The sequence below is a fragment of the Phaenicophaeus curvirostris genome, chromosome 5, assembly GCF_032191515.1.
Source record: "Phaenicophaeus curvirostris isolate KB17595 chromosome 5, BPBGC_Pcur_1.0, whole genome shotgun sequence".
Lineage (NCBI taxonomy): Eukaryota > Metazoa > Chordata > Aves > Cuculiformes > Cuculidae > Phaenicophaeus > Phaenicophaeus curvirostris.
In genome coordinates this window covers 62,453,268-62,472,495 of record NC_091396.1, presented here as the reverse complement: position 1 = coordinate 62,472,495, position 19,228 = coordinate 62,453,268, and the positions used below count along the sequence as shown (strand labels likewise).

Here is a 19,228-nt window from a genome sequence, read left to right as displayed (position 1 = left end):
TTTTCTCAGCAGGCTGCTTATAGCCAAGTGCTGATGTTCAAGCTGAGGGCAGACAGCACCTCAGAGGCAGTTTAAGCATGAACCAGATGTCAACTTCCCAGCTCAATCAGAAGCAAACCTGTACAGAACCAGTCTCAACGGTTCTGGTGTCTTGGTGCTGGAGAGCAATGGCCCTCAGGAACCGAGGGCTGTATTTTTGAGAACATTTACCACCATCCCACTGACACCCAATGCAACCATGAGTGAGAAGGACCTCTGCAGTGGTAACTCATCTGTACTGGTGATCTTCTTACTGTTGACAAAATCTGCAGTAACGTTTGGATACACCTGAGGCCACACGCTATCCAGGTAAGAAAAAATCTTGCTTCTATCATTGAGAGATAATAGTCACCTGTTTGAAATGATTGTAATTTTACAGCCCTAGCAAAGAATGACCTGTGAATGGCATTTTTTAATGTGATTTTTAACAAAGATAGATAGAAAGAAAAAAGGCTGCTCAAACGAGGAGTGTCAGGTCTTCTGCAGTTCTGGAAGAACAGAAGGGTGTTTAAATTGCTGAGACACCAGTTCCCACACTGTAGTTTGGAAATGTGCTGAAGAGGTAGCAGTCAGGCTGCAAGAAGAAGATGCAGCTACTCTTGATACAGCACATATGCAGATGATGTTCCTAGGATGCCTTAGCTTCCATCCTCCAAACCAGAGATGTGGCAGTTCTGTACACAGCAGGCTTGCTCTCCATGTACTACATACACGTTTTCTGTTCTCTGCCAAAAAAAGGTGTGAATGTTGTGCTCAGGTAGGAAGATTCTTTCTCTTGCGTGCGCTACAGACAGTGGCTGCCAGGTGTGTAAATGTGGGCCCCCCATCCTGGACCAGGCAGTGGCCACCACTGGTGTGGGAAAGAGCAAGATGGAAGGAGCAGCAGTAGAGGCGACAGGGACCAGGCGAGAGGACGTTACCTCTTTCAGGAAGGAAGCTGGGATTCAAGCAAAATGCAGGAAGCAGGATCTTTTCCAGAAAGGCAAAGCATTTGCCATTGGAAAACTTGGCTTCCCTAACACTGTTCTATTAAACCAATTGCTGTTGTTTTATGGTATGTGAATGGTACATGAATACTGCTACAGAAGGGGTCCTTGGGTCTTCTGAGGGGAGACCTTATCACTCTCTACAGTTACCCAAGAGGAGGTTGTAGCAAGGTGGGTGTTGGTCTCTTCTCCTAAGTTACAAGTGATGGAACAAAAGGAGGGGAGGTTCAGACTGCTTATCGGGGAAAAATTATTCACCAAAAGGATTCTTGGGCACAGGCAGAGCCTGCACAAAGCAGTGGTAAAGTCACCATCCCTGGAGGGGTTTGAAACACGGGCAGATGAGGTGCTCGGCAATATGGTTTAATAGTGGACAGGTATGGTTGGATTCAGTGATCTCTAAAGTCTTTTCCTACCAAACTATTCTGTTCTCTGTAAAGGCTAAAAAAAAAATAGATGAAAATTCTGTAGTAAGCACAGAAGAGTTGTTAGAAACATACACAAACTGCTCTGGTTAAATAAAGGTACTCCAAAGCCATGCTGAAGGCGCCTTACACTTAGCTTTGAGTGAACATGGCAATCTGTAAAGCAAGTCGGTGTTGACAGGAATTTAGTGAAGCTGATTCACACACATGGTTAGGAAATGGAGCAGTTCTTAGCGGTGACACTGGAGAGCAGTGGGTGGCCTCGTGTAAGCTCAGTCCTAGCTACTTAGTCCAGTACCAGCATTCCATCAGCAATCCAAGTCACAGCATGTATTATATGCTTATGAGAGCTGCAGACAAGACCAGGCTTGAGGGTGCTCTAAATTCCTGATAAATCAGAGAAATGCTCCAAAAGAACAGGACACAGCTTGAGAGCGTGCAAACACCACCAGGCAGGGGCACTTGGCTGCCCAGATCCATGATAGAGAACATGAGGCTGTAACTCTTGTTTCTGCCAAAAAGAGAATCTGAGGAGGATTACAGGAAATCAGGGTGAATTAAGAGTCAGGCTGTTACAAACCACACTTGAATGTGTGAACTGGCTTGGGATATTAATGAGTGAGGGGCTGTAGGATGCGGTGGCTGCGATACAGGATGTTAACAGCGCCTTAGAGCCCAGCTCCACATTCCTGGGCACAGACAGGGATTCTGCACATAGCGAATGCTGTTCCTCCATCTGGTGCCAGTTGAGGTCTCTGCTGGAATGCCAGGGCCAGCTACGAGCAATGTTTTTCAGGAGGGCTGAGTACCAGATGGAGCAAACCAGAGGAAAGGAGGAGAAGATCACAGCACTCTTGGGTTTTTTTTGACTTGTTTATTTGGTTTACAGAAGACACAGAATGAGGGCAGAGATCTCCAAATAACAGGCTGCTGCTGCTGAAAAGAAAAAAAAAAGAAGAAAAAGGTAATTCAATTTTCTGTGACCATAGAGAAGCCAAGCAATAAGAGGCTTATGATGAGGCAGGGAGGTTTAATTAGATTTAGGAAAAAACCCAACTTTCCATCTGCTGCAAGAACAGCAAAGAACTGGAGCGAACTTCTCTACGAGTTCATGACACTCCTGGTATTGGAAGTCTTAAAATCTGAGTAGTTTGCCAGATGTAGTTCCTTTTGAGAAAGAGCTGAAATAGGTGTCCTCTAAATGCCCTTCCAGATGTGGTTCCGTGATTCTGTACTTCCAGAGACAGTTCATGGGCAAGAAAGATGGGGTTAGGTTATCAGCACCATTATTCACATTACCACACACCAATCACGTGCTAAAAGCTGCTTCCATTCATGTTCTGTGTGACTTTCATCCTGTACAGTTGTGTTACACTCTGGAGTTTGATGGGTGTTTCCTCCCTGTGTCTAAATTCCCACTACAGGATCTGTGTTTATGGTCACCGATCAAAAGGAAGGGCTAATAGCCAGGGACACCGAACACAGGCCTGTGCCACATCTTAAACAGCACAGGAAGGTCTTAAAGGTGAGGAGTAAAAGTAATGAACGTTACTCCAACTTGTACAACTCTGAGTGTTCTGAACCTGTCTGGATCCAGTTCCAGAGCAGATCCGATTGAAATCAATTCTACAGGTTAAAGATGTCAAGCAGTAACGACAGCAACAGTAACTGCTGACCCACAGGGAAAACATTGTGTGCTAAGGCTGGGGGGGGTAACAGGATAAGCCAGGCCCTGGGGAGATGACAGAGACCTGCAATGTTACAGACCAACTGCCAGGCTTGCTTCTAACCTCTGGTACGACTAAAAAACTTAATTCTGGCACAGACAGCTGGATTCCCCCCAGCCCATCGTGAAGCTCTTGCTGTATTTGTGGAAGACTTAGTGACGTGGGTATCGGTTTGTGAAAACGAATGTATTTTATATATATAAAATACACAAATATTGGAAGGAGGAAATAAAATTCATCAATTCGGATTTAAATTCCTTCTCTACCCTCATTACACACTTTTGTCTGTAGTCTCACAGGTTATTAATGTGCCAGAATGCACCGTTTTATAGAAATTCTCTTTGCCCCCCAAACACCAGTACTTTGGTGGAAGTTCTCCCTTACAACTTCGTTAAAGCACAGCTGATAACTCACTGCACCTAAAGAAGATCAGCTAAGGTCAGATATTGTAACAAGTGCTAAAACTGGACTCAGTTCAATATAAAATGGCCAGAATAAAAAATAAACCGTATAAATAGTCCTATGTACACTTTGGTTACCGACCCTGGGGCTGGCGGTTCTGCTGTGAGCTGTAACCTGTCAGTGCAAGTCACCTGTCCAACTACTTAACAGGAAATGTAACAAAATCAGAATGCACCAAAAACAATGATCAGAATAATGCTGCTCTTCTTGAAACAAGAGAAGAGAATTTCAACATCTCCTGGCTTAGCAGCCACACAGACACTGCTGTCTCACGTGTTCCAGCAACAAGAAAACAAACCTTCCTGCCTGCTGAAGGTTCTGGCTGGCACCATTTCTGTCCTGCGCTGGCTTCAGCACTGCCATCCTATGCCATTTGGAGAGTCAAATCTTAACACTAGTGTATAAATGTAGCATTTGAATCCCAACACGTGGATGGAAAACACAAAATAATAGTAACAGTAAACCAAAACAAATATGCCACCAGCATTCTAGAACAAAGGCAGATGGAGAAGTTCAGATGAATAAACAGGGTAGCCAAGAGGTGGGTCGGCAGCTTGCACGGTGAGGTTTCGCAGCAGCACGGGGTGTGCCTGGATGCTGTAGCGTTCTTCATCGTCATTGGTAGCGTACAGCAGCTCCCAGGACAGATTTGCCCACTGACCTCGGACAGCTTCATCGTTAAGTTTTCCCACTTGCACTAACAATTCCTGGAGAGTGAGGACTCGCCCAGTGTAAATGCCCTTTAAGAACAAAGAGATCAAGATGTTCAGCACATTCTCAAAGAAGATACACAAGCATTTTGCTTACAAGCACTAAAATGAAGCTTTGGGGCTACACACTATGAACACCATCCATTTAAAAAGGGCAAAGTGTATAAAACTGTCTCTTCAGTTCAATTCTTCCACCTGGGAAGGCAGTCAGGAAATATTGCTGCATCTGAAAGGCCCCACAGTGCCATTTTCAACAACGTTTAGGTCAGCTCCTGTCTAGTACAAAAAAATCTGGTTGCACAGCCTTCATGTTTTGGGACACAATTAAAAGGGGGAAAAAAAACCAGCAGTGGAAAAGAAAACCACCTTCCTTACTGGTGATGGTTCTCCTTACCGTGACTGGGTCATGCCCCAGTGAGAAGAGGTATGGCTTTTCCTGAAGAACTGCTTGCTGCCACTCAAGATCTGACGCCAGTCCAATGTACCAATCGTTTTCATACTCTTCCAGGTAGTTAACCAGCTCTTTGAAATTCTCAACCGGACCCAGGCTTGCTTTGTCCACCATAAGTTTAAAAGTGTATCTGGAAGGCACAAAGAGCCACACAGTGAGTACCACAGCGAAAGACAAAGGGAGAGAAAAAGCCTCTTCAGGCTACAAATGGCAGGCAGGCACCATCAAACATTATCAAGCACCAGCAGCTTTATAAGTTACTGCTCAGCTGCATCACTAGAAGTTAGTGCAAGCAGGCTTTTAGCTCACCCAGATGTGAAACACATTAGCTTGAACATCTTTCTTTCACTCAAACACCGTTATCACTGCCTGATGATGGAAAGGGCCAAGCGTCCAACTCCACAATTCCTTTAGATTATGGAGACAATGAGAATGGGTCAGTTTTTCCCCACTTAACACAGCAGTTTTCCAGCATTGGAAGCAGCTGCTGTAGGAAGGGAGGGAGGGAGGAATCTCCATATCTTCACTCACTTCACATATCTCCACATCTTCACTGCCTGTGGATACAGGCAATGTTTGTGTAGTTACAAATGTATTTAAATTATAGGGATTTGACATTAGCTACTCTTAGTGAAGCGATACTTTCAAAGCACAGGGCACTTTATAACAGTTTTATCCTCTGAGAGAGTATTTTTCTTTTACCTGAATGCTTTCAATGCAAGCTGGAATAGCTCCGGTTTGCCAGTCAGCCAGTCCAAACCACCAGACCATGGAATTCCACTAGTGTATGCTCTGAACACGTGGCTTGGGGCAGGTACGGCATTATCCAGTTCAAACAGACCAAAACAACATGACGATACTCCATGGATGTACAAGTCTTTCAAAGCTTTATCTTTCATAAGGTCTTCAAGTAAATTGGCAGGCTTTTCTTTCAGATAAAAGAAGTCCAGCTGACTCAAAATGAAATGGTACCATTCTTCTGGAAACCTCTGCCTCATTTCATGGACTTTGGAAGCAGGAACTGGAGTTGATCGCCATTCTTCAGGGATGCTCAATAGCTCTGAGTAAGAGCAGCTAAATTCAACCTGAGGTAAAACTTGTTGTTTCCCTTTGTCTACAGCAGGGAGCCCAAGCACAATAGCCTTGTGTAATTTATCTTCTGTTGACATTTCTTGTGGGACATTTTGGCTCTCTGTTTCTACAGATCCTGGAATAGAGAGACGTACTTTTGGTGTAGTTCCCAACCACCCAGCTTCTCTTCTGTCTTTTATTTTGCTACTGAGTTCAGGATCAAAAATATCACTATCATCAGTCCAGTCCTCAATGGTATCCGCACTAGAGCTATCTTCTTCCCTTGAAGTCCTGGATCGTTCTATGGCACCAATATTATGGGTTTCTGGAAATGAACCTTTGTTGCTTTTGCCAGCATTTCCCAGGCTTTTGCACATTTTTGATTTGTTATAACAATATTGGACAAGCATCCATACAAGCACTTTAATGAAATCATCTTTCAGATGCTTTAAATTCTCAGGAGAGTCAATTATCCCAGACAGCACATTTCTGGCGTCAGAATACAGCCGCACAGGTAGAACAGTACAAGGAGTTAAAATGTGCCCAAAATGGTGATTGGGAGAAAGAATCTTTGTGTGCTCCTGATGTTCAAAGGCCATTTCAAAAATTTCATCAACTCTGTGAGCTTCAGCAGTGTGACAGGATGTTTCCTGCAGTTCTAGGCCCTAAAACACAAATGAAAACAACGTGGGTTTTGCCTTCACCCATACACATCTCCTTAAAGGCTGGCAAGCTCTTTTCTTACAATCACAGAATCATAGAATAGTTTGGGTTGGAAAGGACCTTAAAAATCATCCAGTTCCAACCCCCCTGCCATGGGCAGGGACACCTCCCACTGGATCAGGCTGCCCAAGGCCCCATCCAACCTGGCCTTGGACACCTCCAGGGATGGGGCAGCCACAGCTTCCCTGGGCAACCTGGGCCAGGGCCTCACTGCTCTCATAGTGAAGAAATTCTTCCTAATGTCTAGTCTAAATCTGCCCCTCTCCAGTTTATACCCATCACCCCTAGTCCTGTCACTACCAGCCTTTGTGAACAGTCCCTCCCCAGCTTTACAGAATCACAGAATCACAGAATAACCAGGTTGGAAGAGACCCACCGGATCACCGAGTCCAACCGTTCCTACCAAACACTAAACCATGTCCCTCAGCACCTCGTCCACCCGTGCCTTAAACACCTCCAGGGAAGGTGACTCAACCACCTCCCTGGGCAGCCTGTTCCAGTGCCCAATGACCCTTTCTGTAAAGAATTTTTTCCTAACGTCTAGCCTAAACCTCCCCTGGAGGAGCTTGAAGCCATGAATATAGCTTTCCTATAGTCCCCTTCAGGTACTGGACAATTCTTGCAACAATTTTGCTCTGAACAAATAAAGATAATGTTTGGTTGTCAATATTTCCACAACTGAACCTGCAAATCCAACCAAAGGTAACAGGAACAGCAAAGCATCCACAACAATATTAGGCACAGGCCGATGTCTTAAAAAAAAAAAACAACAAAAACTCTTAGCCTCATACAGATCATCTTTTTAGCCAGCTTATTGAAGATGTGTAAAATTTCACATCTGCAAAGCATGTCAGCTGCAAGACTAGTTAGTAAAGCAATAACGCTCATCTTAAAACTGGCTGTATCATCAGGTAGATTAGTTTAAGTGTTGAAAGTTTATACAGCAAAATGTCCACACGATTTCAAAATATTAATGTCAGTTCTCAGCATGCACTTACCTTAATGTTAACGCAACAGTAAGTGAAGCCTTTTTCTAGCACTAATATCCACATCAGTCTGTCCTGAAAACGGCACAAATAATGTGATCCAGGGAGAGACAGGCCTAGACAAGAGAAAAACAAAGCAAAACCTATGGTATTACTGTGCATTATATTGATGAAAACCTTTTCTACTGCCACTTGAGGGAATTCAACTCCAAACAAAAAATATTTCTGCATCAAAATCAGTTAAAACTGGTTAACTCATTCCCTAGAACATTAAAGGAACAAGCTGCAAAGCTTGATCTTGAAATTGTAGAGCTGCCTCTGAAAAAGCTGCAGAAATCTGGGAAATCCTCATACTGCAGGATTACGATATTCATACCAGACTGGGGTTAAGCAGCCCCACCCTCAATTCCCTTTGTAGACACAACTTTGATGATGAAAGATGATCTTCAGTTGCATTTCCAAAGGCACAGTTCCCACTGACGTCACCTGGAGAACTAAAATTCTTATGAGCACTGAATACGCTCAAGAATCATCATCTAGTATGTAAGTATCTTAATGGCCCTATTTGCTGAGGAGTAAGAAGTTTATTGTTACGGGAGAAATAAAAATCTGACTCAGTCTGATTTGTTACCTCCACTACCAGTTCCTAAATTGACCTGTCTGTATTCCTGAATGATCAGAAAATATCCTTTAGGATGCAAAATCCAGAGTGTAAATGATTTTGCTCAAGTGACAGCTTCCCATTGACATAATAAGACACTCATTTTACAGGTGCATAAATAGAGGCAGAGAGATAAAGAGCCACATTGTCAAGGGCACCTGCTCATCTTTATAGTCACTCAGTATCCTACACACTGAACACTAACAGTAGATGCAACAGAAATCACCTGCATGCAGTCTTTCTGAAGTACCTCTGGGGCGGGTCTGTGTGTGTGGAATGAATCTGATCTCACTGTCTTAAGTCTGACATCACCCAAAATACGGCCACACAAAATAAACTGGGATTTGAAAACCAAGTCGTGAACAACTTCAGGTCACACATCAACTCAATCACCGCTCAAAAATCCCACAATCAGGCTCTCACCCTAAAAATTAGACGACACTTAGGTCCAGAATTCATGGTATTCTTTCTCTCTTCTACCTGTTTCAATAAAAAGTTGCTAACATGTTTATACCACATTTCTTTTAAGTTGTAGCCAACTGCCAGCTTCCCCAAGACAATGGTGCTGTCCTCAAGCATGATGTTTGCTGCCAGTTAATGACCTGCTTCTGCTCTCAATCATGTCTAAGTGATCACTCACTTGTACAGAGAATTTTAGTTTCAGAATGTTGTAAGATGAAAGCAGTGAAACCAACCATTAAGCTGTAGTTAAAATTTAAAGTAACCTTTTCTGTCCCACTGAGCTAATGAAGTGCATTTCCTTGCTAACATTTTGCAAAGATTTTAATTCTTCTCCTGCTTGCTGTTAAAGCTACTAAAACGCCTTTACATTGAAAGTATGGTTTTAAATTAAAATAGAGGCACGCAAAGTGGTAACTCTTCATTTTGAGCTCATCTACGAACACTACAATTTTTCTTGCTTGAAGACATTAATTCAAATTTTCCCATTAAAGAGGAGACTTCCCCCCGCAAAAGACTAGTGGTTTTAATTATTTAATCTGAGCCATACATGCCACCACAGTTATGAGGGCAACGAAGAAATATATATATATATATAAACTATATGGATACAACATATATATTTATATATAATAGAATATAAATATATCTATATAAATATATCTATGTGTTTTATGTATAGAACATACATAGACCGATGCAGTAGACAAACTAGAGTGTCTCTTCTTTAGAGGGAAAAAACTTCCTAGCTTTATTTTTTTAATCTCTCTCTTTCCACCAGTACTAAAAGCACAGCAAATGTCTCCTAGTAAAGCACTTGCACATAGTCTTCAGAAAAGTGTGAGTGAGGTTAACTTCCACTGCCTGTAAATATTAGTCCTTTTTTTTAGTCATAAGCCATTCTCTAAGAGGCTTATGTAAACGTTTGCCTTTTGTCTAAAGGCAATGATCTTTTGATTATTAACAAAGGATGTTTCTCAAGAAAATGAGCTCACAATTTTAACAGTTATTCTGTCTCCAGCAGGGAAAAAGACTGGCCATTTCTTCACCTCCGTTGATATAACTCTGAGTACCCATTGTGAGGTCTCTCAAAGTTTTAAGACCACCAGTGCTGCTACAATCCTACTCTAACTGCACAAGGATGCAACATTAAGTCTTATGACCTGGTTCAGTTCTCAACTGTTTACTGCTTGCTAGGCTACATCATGTATTTTACAAATAGCTATTTGATACTCACCAACCCTACCTAACACAGCCAAATAAGCCAAGTCACTTTCTGGATCCTGAGTTATGGGTTTGGTGCAGAAAAAGACACACACATACACAACCACAAAAAAGTAGTCTCACACACCTCTTTCTCTCCATTAAATGTCAAGAGAACCCCTCAATTTACTGCCTCCAGCTAGGTGGGATGAATGCACAGCATCCTTTTTTGTTCAGTATGAATAGATGAGGATTGATACTGATTCGCCACTTAGTTTCTCCTTATTTTAAAGATAACAAACCAGAATTGTTTTCTTACATGAACATAACACGCAGATGCATGACAAGGATAAAAGTAATCAACTGAACAACCTCTGAATATCAGATTTAACCTACACCATGAAACGTAGCTTAAATCAGATTGTATGATTCTCCTCCAACAAACCCATGCTTCCCAAAACAAGTAACTATTCATTCACAGCGTTGCTAACCCACCTACCTAGGCTACCAGCTGCTAGAGCAGCCTGCAGAGCCACCACCAGACTTGGAATCAGCTGCTGGTAGTACACGGTATCAGAGCAAACACACGCCGTAGCACCCACTGGTCCTGGCCAGCTTCTGATAGGCCTAGGAAACCCAACTAAAAATACCGGTAGTGTGAAGAGCGGCAGCAAGGGAGAAGAAAGGAGGGCAGAGATGGCCACGAAGGTCAGCAGGATTGGGAAGAAAACAATATTGAGCGTGATTAACGTGGCGGTAGATTTACGACGTTGTTTTTCCTCTGTCCACGATGTCAAAAGAATAGCCATAGCGAACTGCAGCTTTGAGACAAACCGAAGCAGTCGATCCCGGAGGATGCCAACCTGCAAGATAGATACAACGAGCACATGTTGATTTGTATTCCGTATCATACTCAGCGCTGCCAAGGCTGTCTTATCAACAGCAACGTTAAGAAAATGAAGTGTGATTATCATTGACTGGCATTAGAATGGGTATCTTAGCACACAGGTATTTAGGTTCTCTTTGTTAGGCCCTGGACTCTAATTCTCTAATAGGGAAGGGCAAGGAAATAAGATCTTAAGAGACAGCTATCTGCTTAAATGTACATTATGACAATTACCAGCAAGAGTCTGATTCCTGTATCCAGGCTCCTATTCCACCAGAGGTCTGGATTCAACACCAACATTTGTGCAACTGACACAATCACTATGTCCACCAGGGCATTTTCTGTATGCTGCCAGACCTAAAACAGAACTATGTTAGACATACACTTAAAAATGTATTTATTGATCTCTGCTTTCATGACCTGGACTATTTCTTCCAAGTCATCTTCATACTTAATCATGTAGGAGATGATTTCTTAGGCTAACATATTTAAAATTCAAATTACCATCCTAAATATTCTTGTGAATCCAATGCAAACAGACACAGAATGAAGATTTTGTAGCGCACGGTCTAGTGACAGGAATGCTATCATAGCAAACGGAGACACTGTAATTGAAATAAAAGAATCATTGATTTCCTTTGAAAAACATAAGTCTACAGAGGTAAGCAGTCTTATAGAATCACAGAATTATTTGTGTTGGAAGGGACCTTAAAGCCCATCCAGTTCCAATTCCCCTGCCATGGGCATGGACACCTCCCACTGGATCAGGCTGCTCCAAGCCCCATTCAACCTGGCCTTGAACACCTTCAGGGATGGGGCAGCCACAGCTTCCCTGGGCAATCTGGCCCGTGTCTCTTCACCCTCACTATGAGGGTGAGCATCGGTTCCCCCAACTGATGCTTCTTTATAAAATTAAATAATTCAGATCAAATTTTGTTCCCCCTAAAGTGGATGCGTTTGTCCCTAACCTACCAGAAAGGAGACTGTTCCCTTTACCAGCAAGCTGTGGGAACCAAATATTTAGTCAGCTTGAAGACTCAACTCATTTTTGTGGCCAAGATTTTTTAAAAAAATCTACAGGAGCCATTTTTATTCAAAAGTGACTTCTGGTGTTCTAACTAAAAGCCTTCAGAAGGCCTTGCTTTCTGAGCTGGACTTTTAAAAGCTTGAAATTAAGGTCTACCCCTAAAGCAAAAAGTAACTAAAATCACTAATCACTTTTAAGGCAGTAATTTTGATCTCAACGCACAATTCAGCAAAACATTAACAAATATTCCCAGCTGGTTTTTCTTTAGTACATTCACAGAATCCTGCACATACAGCATTTCTAGAATTGTTTCAGTCTTCTTACAATCATCATCTAACAAACAACAAACAGCACGTATTCCTACCTAGTGTTAGTAAAATCCTCCTGACAACACCAACTTTCATTAGCCTTCTTTGCTTCTCCATGAACACAGTCACAGTCCTGACATCCTTTGGATAAAAGGGGTTTCGGAAGACTCCAAACAAGTACACTCTCTGAATCTCTCTAAGAATCCACATCATTATAAGCAATACGATCAGAACGTAGCTCGCTATGGTTTGAGGTCTGGCTTTGGAAAACGATGAAAAGCCTGCAAATTGATGCAGCAGGCTAGCTTCTACGAGAGCAACTGTCAATACAGTCAGATAAAACATCAATTCCCTCCACCCAAATTGTACTCTAAGACATCTCTGCATATTTTTAGATTTGCTGGAGGCTAAATGGCTGATCACGGTGTGTTTGAAGGCAAAACCAATCTCGCTTAGGTTAAGACTCAGTATGAACCCAAATCCAGTCATGAAGAGGAGCACACCGAGAGTGCTGGGAATGAAATACGATGCTATTGCTGTTCCAGCAGAAATGAGAAACATTACTAACAACCTGTGAAGGAGAAAATAAAAAAAAAAAGATTTGCTCGAAAAGAAAAAGGTTACGAACAATATTGATAAATTTAAGTTACATAAACAACATTTACTTTGTGTTGCTTGACATAGGTGAACCTCCTAGTCCAAACTCCAACAGTTGTTCCATTCCCCATAGAAAAAGTGCATCAAGTGGGGGCAGAATTCCCATTGCCCATAAGAATGGCAGAAAGAGAAATATGACGTGCAAAATCTGGTTTGTCTGTTCTAGAATGGGTGCGTTGACGGCAAACCTGGATAAAAGAAGAAACGTGTTTGACATCTGTGAAGGAAAAAAACCCTGATGTGTGGGAAGGTTTTTACAGCAAACCCATAAGTATAAACAGTGCATATTCTATCTACAAAATCTCAAATTGCATATTTTAAAAGGAAAAATAGAGACATAAATTTATACATGGGATAGTAACTAGTAACATCAGAGCACAGGATAGTTGCTGATTCAAAAAGCTTGAAGACTTCCAATTATACAGAAAACTAGAGTAAATTATTATTAAGAAAAAATAATTAATACTTATCAAAGACACATTCTAATTAATACTAACAAAGACACATTCTGGTGCAAAACTAGTAAAATCAAACATGCATTCAAAAAATGCATCAAAAAATGCATTTGAAGTACCCCAACAATAAAATATTTACATGTGACAAAGTGATATAAATGTCAGCTGGCAGGGAGAAAGAATGCATACAGCAAATCTAAAAGCATCTTGCTTTAAGAGATTCTACAAATACTTTAGCTAAGGCAGCAGTCTCAAAAGTGGAAATGTGAGTCTCCTGTTTGTAGGCTGACATAGTTGTTTTGTACCGTAAAAGCACTTAAAAACCCAAGTTCAAAATCCATGTAATAAAGATACAGTGACATTCACGCTTGCTGATCTATTCATTAAAACCAAAGTCATGGTCCTTTTTTTGCCTGTAAGTTAAACTCCCTCACAATCACTTTGCAGAGATTAAATTAGAAAATATTCCAGGATGAAGTCTGAATGTAAATCCAGCGCTCCTGAAGTTGCAGTGTTTAGATCCATGATTCCAGGTCAGGAACATGTTTTTTTAAAAGCACATCCTTTAAAAAGATATGTATACAAATGCTCTTGTACAAAAATACCAAAACTGACACAGTAGGAGACAACTTTAGCTGTCCCTTACTTAGAAAGCACTCTAACTGCTCTTCCTAATTTACGTGGAATGCTCTAAAGGCTTAAGAACAACCTTTTACGCACAACATAGAGCCTCAATTTTTACCATGCCCTCTTCTAGCTTCCTGCTTTGGTTTTCCTACAGTTGATTAAAATCTCCCAATAAATTTTCCTTAGAAGAATAATTTCATCTTTCTCATTAAAAATATCTAGAATAACCATTACTTTAATCAGCCAAGTGCTGTATTATGTTTACCTGTGTGCAAGATCCACTGCAATAAAGACAAAAATGTAGAAAGGTCTCATCAGAGCAGTGATTTCATAAGTATCCAGGGCTTGGAAAGTAGCTGTTTCGGTTGCTGTATTTATGATTAACGAATACTCTCCTATACATACAGTCACCCATCCAAACACAAAGATCACAACAGTTCCTCCGATGTTGCTATAGAGTAAGGTTATTCTATTTGGCAGCAAATACCAAGTTCCCAACCCACACATTACTCCTGCCAGAAGGGAATGAAATACAGTGTTGATTATATACTTCTTGCCAGGAATAATAAATTTTACTGTCTCTGAACCTATGCAGCTGGAAAATTCAAACTCATCTTCATCTGTTAGGGTACTGTGAATTTGCATCCTTTCTACTGTCATTGTTTTCTGTCTTGCATAGAGATTTGTCATCTGAAGAATAAGCGCGGTAACAAACATCAGTCCTCCTGAAAGCGCTGCGGTACAGTAATCTTTCATAACGCCTAACTGGTACAAAAGTGTTCCTACTCCTCCCAAAACCCATGGTGTCAGGAAAAGAATAATCTGATTCACATATATGTAAGGAGGAGCACAATAGCCCAATTTAAGCCGGGGACCTCCCAGCACAGTCTGTGGAAAGCGCTTCAAGAAGAACTCCTTTTTGTAATCATTCAGCAGAGGTACATCTGGACCCATTCTTATTACTCAGGAATGCTGGATGAATATCATTTTTCCTGCAAGAGAACAGAAAGAAAAAGACAGAAACATTACTGAACCTGGAACTTAGAACTTAACCAGGGAATTCTTTTGTCCTATTTTCATTTTTTAAGTTTATACTGGCATGAAGACACGTTAGCATTGGTAGACATCATTCTAAAGCACCCACAGAATCGGCTAGAATACAGCTATTGAGCAAACCTACAATGGGAAAAGACTAGCTATTTCAAAATAAAGAACATGAACATGGTCTGAAGCTTTAGGCAATACATAAAACCTGTAATCTGTTGAGATATCATAAAACCAACTCATTCCCATACCAGAACACTAAACTGAAATCTTTTTCATCTGGTCTGATTCCAATCACTTCTTGCCACAGATCTCCAAATCCAATTAATCCTGTTAAGGATCTCCATATAAAAAGAGAAGTGTCAGAGATTTCAGTGAATAGCCACATAACTGCATGGATACAGTCACAATTGAGGTCCCGGTCAAAATTAAAGCCTTATGAAAGTATAAACTAACTGTGACAAAAAAAAAAAAAAAAATAGTAGAAGCATTAAAAAGGGGTTTCCACATCAGCACTGTTACACAGCCCAGTCACAGAACAGGATCTCACCATACTAAGCACTACACAAGACTTAAAATAAACTGTTCTGCTTCTTAAAACACATAAAAAAATGAACACACTACTTGTGAGCTGTAGTAGAATTGTCACGTATTCTTCTCTGTGTCAGTGGAGAGAGCTGAAAAAAGGAAAAGAGATAACTGTAAACATTTACAATGATTCATTAAATAGAAATCGGATATAAATACTCATTTAGAAAGGATCAGGCAATGTAGAAATAATGAATGTAAGATGGTACCTACAATAGTCAAATACAGTTTTATGCTCCTAGCCATGAAAGCAGGAACCCATAAATGACAGGTAGAAATACTCAAACTAAGAAATCTAGTGAAAAAAAAAAACCAGCACAAAAATGCAGTTCTAAAGCACTTCACTAGCAATAATTCTCAGTGTTGATGCACATTAGGAGATGTGCAGGTACTGAAATTCCATCTTTCTTCTACTGGACCTGTATAATCTGATGAATACCTAACAGGTATCACTGCTGATATATTTAAAATTAAACACTCCACTGCCACAGAGTTTTCAAACTACTATGACCTCTTTTTTCTATAACACCAAGCGCTTTTAGGTGCTTCAGAGAACAATATACTCCTTACATTTAAACAGATACTAGTCACTTTACTGTAGGCAGGTACTGGTCATCATGGGATTAAGTTAAAAACAGTGTTAAAGGACATTCATATGCATGATCACGACTAGAAATTTGGATTCAGGGTCGACTAAATCATTACACTCCACAAGGCAAAGCAGGACCCCACAGGCTCTATAACTGCCCTCCCTGTAGGCTGTGGAATTATTACGCTTTGTTTTTAGGTAAAAATTCCAAGTTGGAATCCTAAATCAGAATTTTTACATGGAATATTGAAAATATTGAAAACAGAGGTTTTTTGGTCATGCTATTTCAAGCCATTGAAACTTTCTTAAGGGAAGAAGGCAGCATTCAGTCTTAATGGAAAAGACACTGTGACAATGGAGAGAGGAATTTACAGCACAGCTCAGGAATTTAAAACTGTAACAGAGACACACCCCAACTAAACACAAATTTCAAATGCCATTAAAAAAATAATCACAATTCAGCCAATACTGTTAAAAAAAAAAGAAACACTGTTTAGAGGGCAGGAAACCAAGTTGCTGCAGATATTACATGCAATAGGGGATTTATATGCATGAAAATTATAGAAGCTAAGTTCTAAAAGAAACTTGGAACCAAAAGGTGCACAGTTTTCCTTGAAAAGCAGTTTTCTAGCAGCTGCGTTTTCCTGCTCTAAGAGAGGCTCTTTCTGTTTCAAGCTCCAGTCTGCATTTGTGTTTGCCAGTTTATACTTCTAACAAAATGTTAACAAAACATTCCTCTTGCAGTTTCTGTGCAAACAATAAACATCTTTGTGCGAAACACAAAAATCTACGCATATAAACAACACTCTTCTACTTGGCTGTAGTCCAAAATGAGCCATAAAGAGATGCAGATTTATTTATAAATGAAAATCCCAAGACTCCAGCTCACAAACTACGGACACGACACTCGTAACACTCCTCCTGGCTTCCAAAGAGTCAGGTAGCACACTGGGACAAAGAGGCGCTCTTGCCTGCCTTGTTATTTCTGTGCAAAACAGAAATAACAATACTGCACACATCAATGAGTGGTTCCAGGACCTGGCTTCAACACACATTCCTAAAGCACAGGGCTGGCGTGACAGCAAGGGCTTCCCTGGTTACCCAAACAATCTGCACACAACAATGACTCCTCAGCAGCAGGGAACCGTTCGACCCACAGACTGCTTTAACAAGGACAGCAAAAGTACTCGTAACACCATAAAGTCATTTAAGAAATCCCCCTTCTCTGCACTACCCCCTCTGCGTCCTTATTACAAAAAGAAACCTGGTCTTGGAGGTTTCCAAGTGACCTTTCTCATCCAGCCTGGATGAGGCTTTGAGCAACCCGATCCAGTGGGAGGTGGAGCTTTAAGGTCCCTTGCAACCCAAACCATACTATGATCCAATGAAACAAAACATGTATTGCTCATGGGTCTTTTCCAACCTGGTGATTCTATGATTCTATAAATCCAGGCAAAACTTCACAGGAGGGCATGATGTTTTGTCTAAGGAAACATCATCCTTGATGTGCACTTACAGTGGGCGAGCTTGGGATCCAGCTTGGTCCAGCTTTACGTCAAGCAGACTACAGCTCTCCGCCATCCCAGCCGCTGAAGCACGTAAAGCTTAAGAATACTCACCTTGGTGGTCTTCCAGGTCTGTTCCCACAAGACTACGGAGTGGTTCCAGACTACCTGTAGCACAGGCAGTAGGAAGGCCTGGGCAGGAGGCACGGGGTAGCTGTTTATGAATCCATATGCACCCCACAGACAGCCCTGTGCCTGGACACCCACACCTCTACCCCATGGAAGACGTTCCAGCTGTGCTGCAGGCTGGTTCCCAAACCCAGAATCACCAGGTTGGAAAAGACCCACAGGATCATCAAGTCCAACCATTCCTATCAAACACTAAACCATGCCCCTCAGCTCCTCATTCACCCGTCTTTTAAACATCTCCAGGGAAGGTGAATCAACCATCTCCCTCAGCAGCCTGTTCCAGTGCCCAATGACCCTTTCTGTGAAAAATTTTATCCTGATGTCCAGCCTAAACCTCCCCTGGAATAGCTTGAGGCCATTACCTATTGTCTTGTGCCCTGTCACTTGGGAGAAGAGGCCAGCTCCCTCCTCTCTACAACCTCCTTTCAGGTAGTTGTAGAGAGCAATGAGGTCTCCCCTCAGCCTCCTCTTCTCCAGGCTAAACAACCCCAGCTCCCTCAGCTGCTCCTCGTAAGACTTGTTCCCCAGCCCCTTCACCTGGAGCCAGGTGGAGCCTCTCCCCAACACTATCTCTGCCATCCCCTAGGGAGAGTGGGGCTGCAGCATCTTAGGCTGCCAGGCTCCTGTTATGGGAAGAGCACCCCAGGACCACCTTCGGGAAGGGCTGTGGAGCATCTCCTTCCAGAGGCACCTCTGCACCTGCCAGATGCGCTCCCACGCTTTCTACCCAGCCACCTCTCCCTTAGATCATAGCATGGTTCAGGTTGGGAGAGATGATGAAGGTCACTCAGTTCCAGCCCTCCTGCAGTGAGCAGGGGCATCGTCAACTCCATCAGGTTGCTCAGAGCCCCATTCAATGACCTCGAATGTTTCCAGGGAATGGGGCATCTCGATCCGCAAAAATGGAAGTCAAACCATCAAGCAAACAACCACAAACAAACCAACCCCCTGCTGTTTCCAGCTCTGCAGGGGATGGGGAGCTGGGCAGAGCCCAGTGGGCGCCCCCAGCCCTGGTCCCTCCGTGTGTCCCATCAATGTCCCCATGAGCCCCCAAACCCGGGCTGCTACCCCTGGGTGGGAATGAGCCTCTGCTAGGAGGACACCTACCTCTGGCCCCAGCTGGAGCAGGGGCTGAGCAGGGTGGGAGAAGGGAGGAGGATGGAGGGAGAAAGGAGGGAGGAGAGTGGATGGAGGGAGGAGGATGGAGGGAGGGAGGGAGGAGAGTGGAGGGATGGAGGGAGGGAGGGAGGAGAGTGGAGGGAGGGAGGGAGGAAGGAAGGAGAGTGGATGGAAGAGAAGAGAAGAGAAGAGAAGAGAAGAGAAGAGAAGAGAAGAGAAGAGAAGAGAAGAGAAGAGAAGAGAAGAGAAGAGAAGAGAAGAGAAGAGAAGAGAAGGAGAGTGGATGGAGGAGGGGGAGGAGGAGAAGAGATGAGGAAGGAGGAGGAAGGAA

The 19,228-nt window shown here is 42.3% G+C and overlaps 1 protein-coding gene across 6 annotated transcripts; it reads right to left on the bottom strand.

The window, feature by feature from the left end:
• Window positions 1-2,330: 2,330 nt before the first annotated feature.
• On the bottom strand, window positions 2,331-18,929 carry PCNX4 (pecanex 4). 6 transcript variants are annotated; one of them, XM_069858982.1, is made up of 13 exons: window positions 18,882-18,929; window positions 15,705-15,781; window positions 15,529-15,584; window positions 14,129-14,855; window positions 12,790-12,969; window positions 12,181-12,695; window positions 11,294-11,394; window positions 11,024-11,146; window positions 10,403-10,766; window positions 7,593-7,696; window positions 5,503-6,536; window positions 4,744-4,930; window positions 2,331-4,379 (listed from the first exon to the last, which is right to left on the bottom strand). In XM_069858982.1, exons 4-13 carry the CDS (start codon window positions 14,815-14,817, stop codon window positions 4,128-4,130), a joined length of 3,549 nt encoding a protein of 1,182 aa, XP_069715083.1. In that variant the 5' UTR covers window positions 14,818-14,855; window positions 15,529-15,584; window positions 15,705-15,781; window positions 18,882-18,929; the 3' UTR covers window positions 2,331-4,127. The 6 variants fall into 6 exon arrangements, with proteins under 6 accessions (XP_069715083.1, XP_069715080.1, XP_069715081.1 ...); XM_069858979.1 differs by having other exon boundaries at window positions 15,532-15,584; XM_069858980.1 differs by having other exon boundaries at window positions 15,709-15,781.
• Window positions 18,930-19,228: the final 299 nt, after the last annotated feature.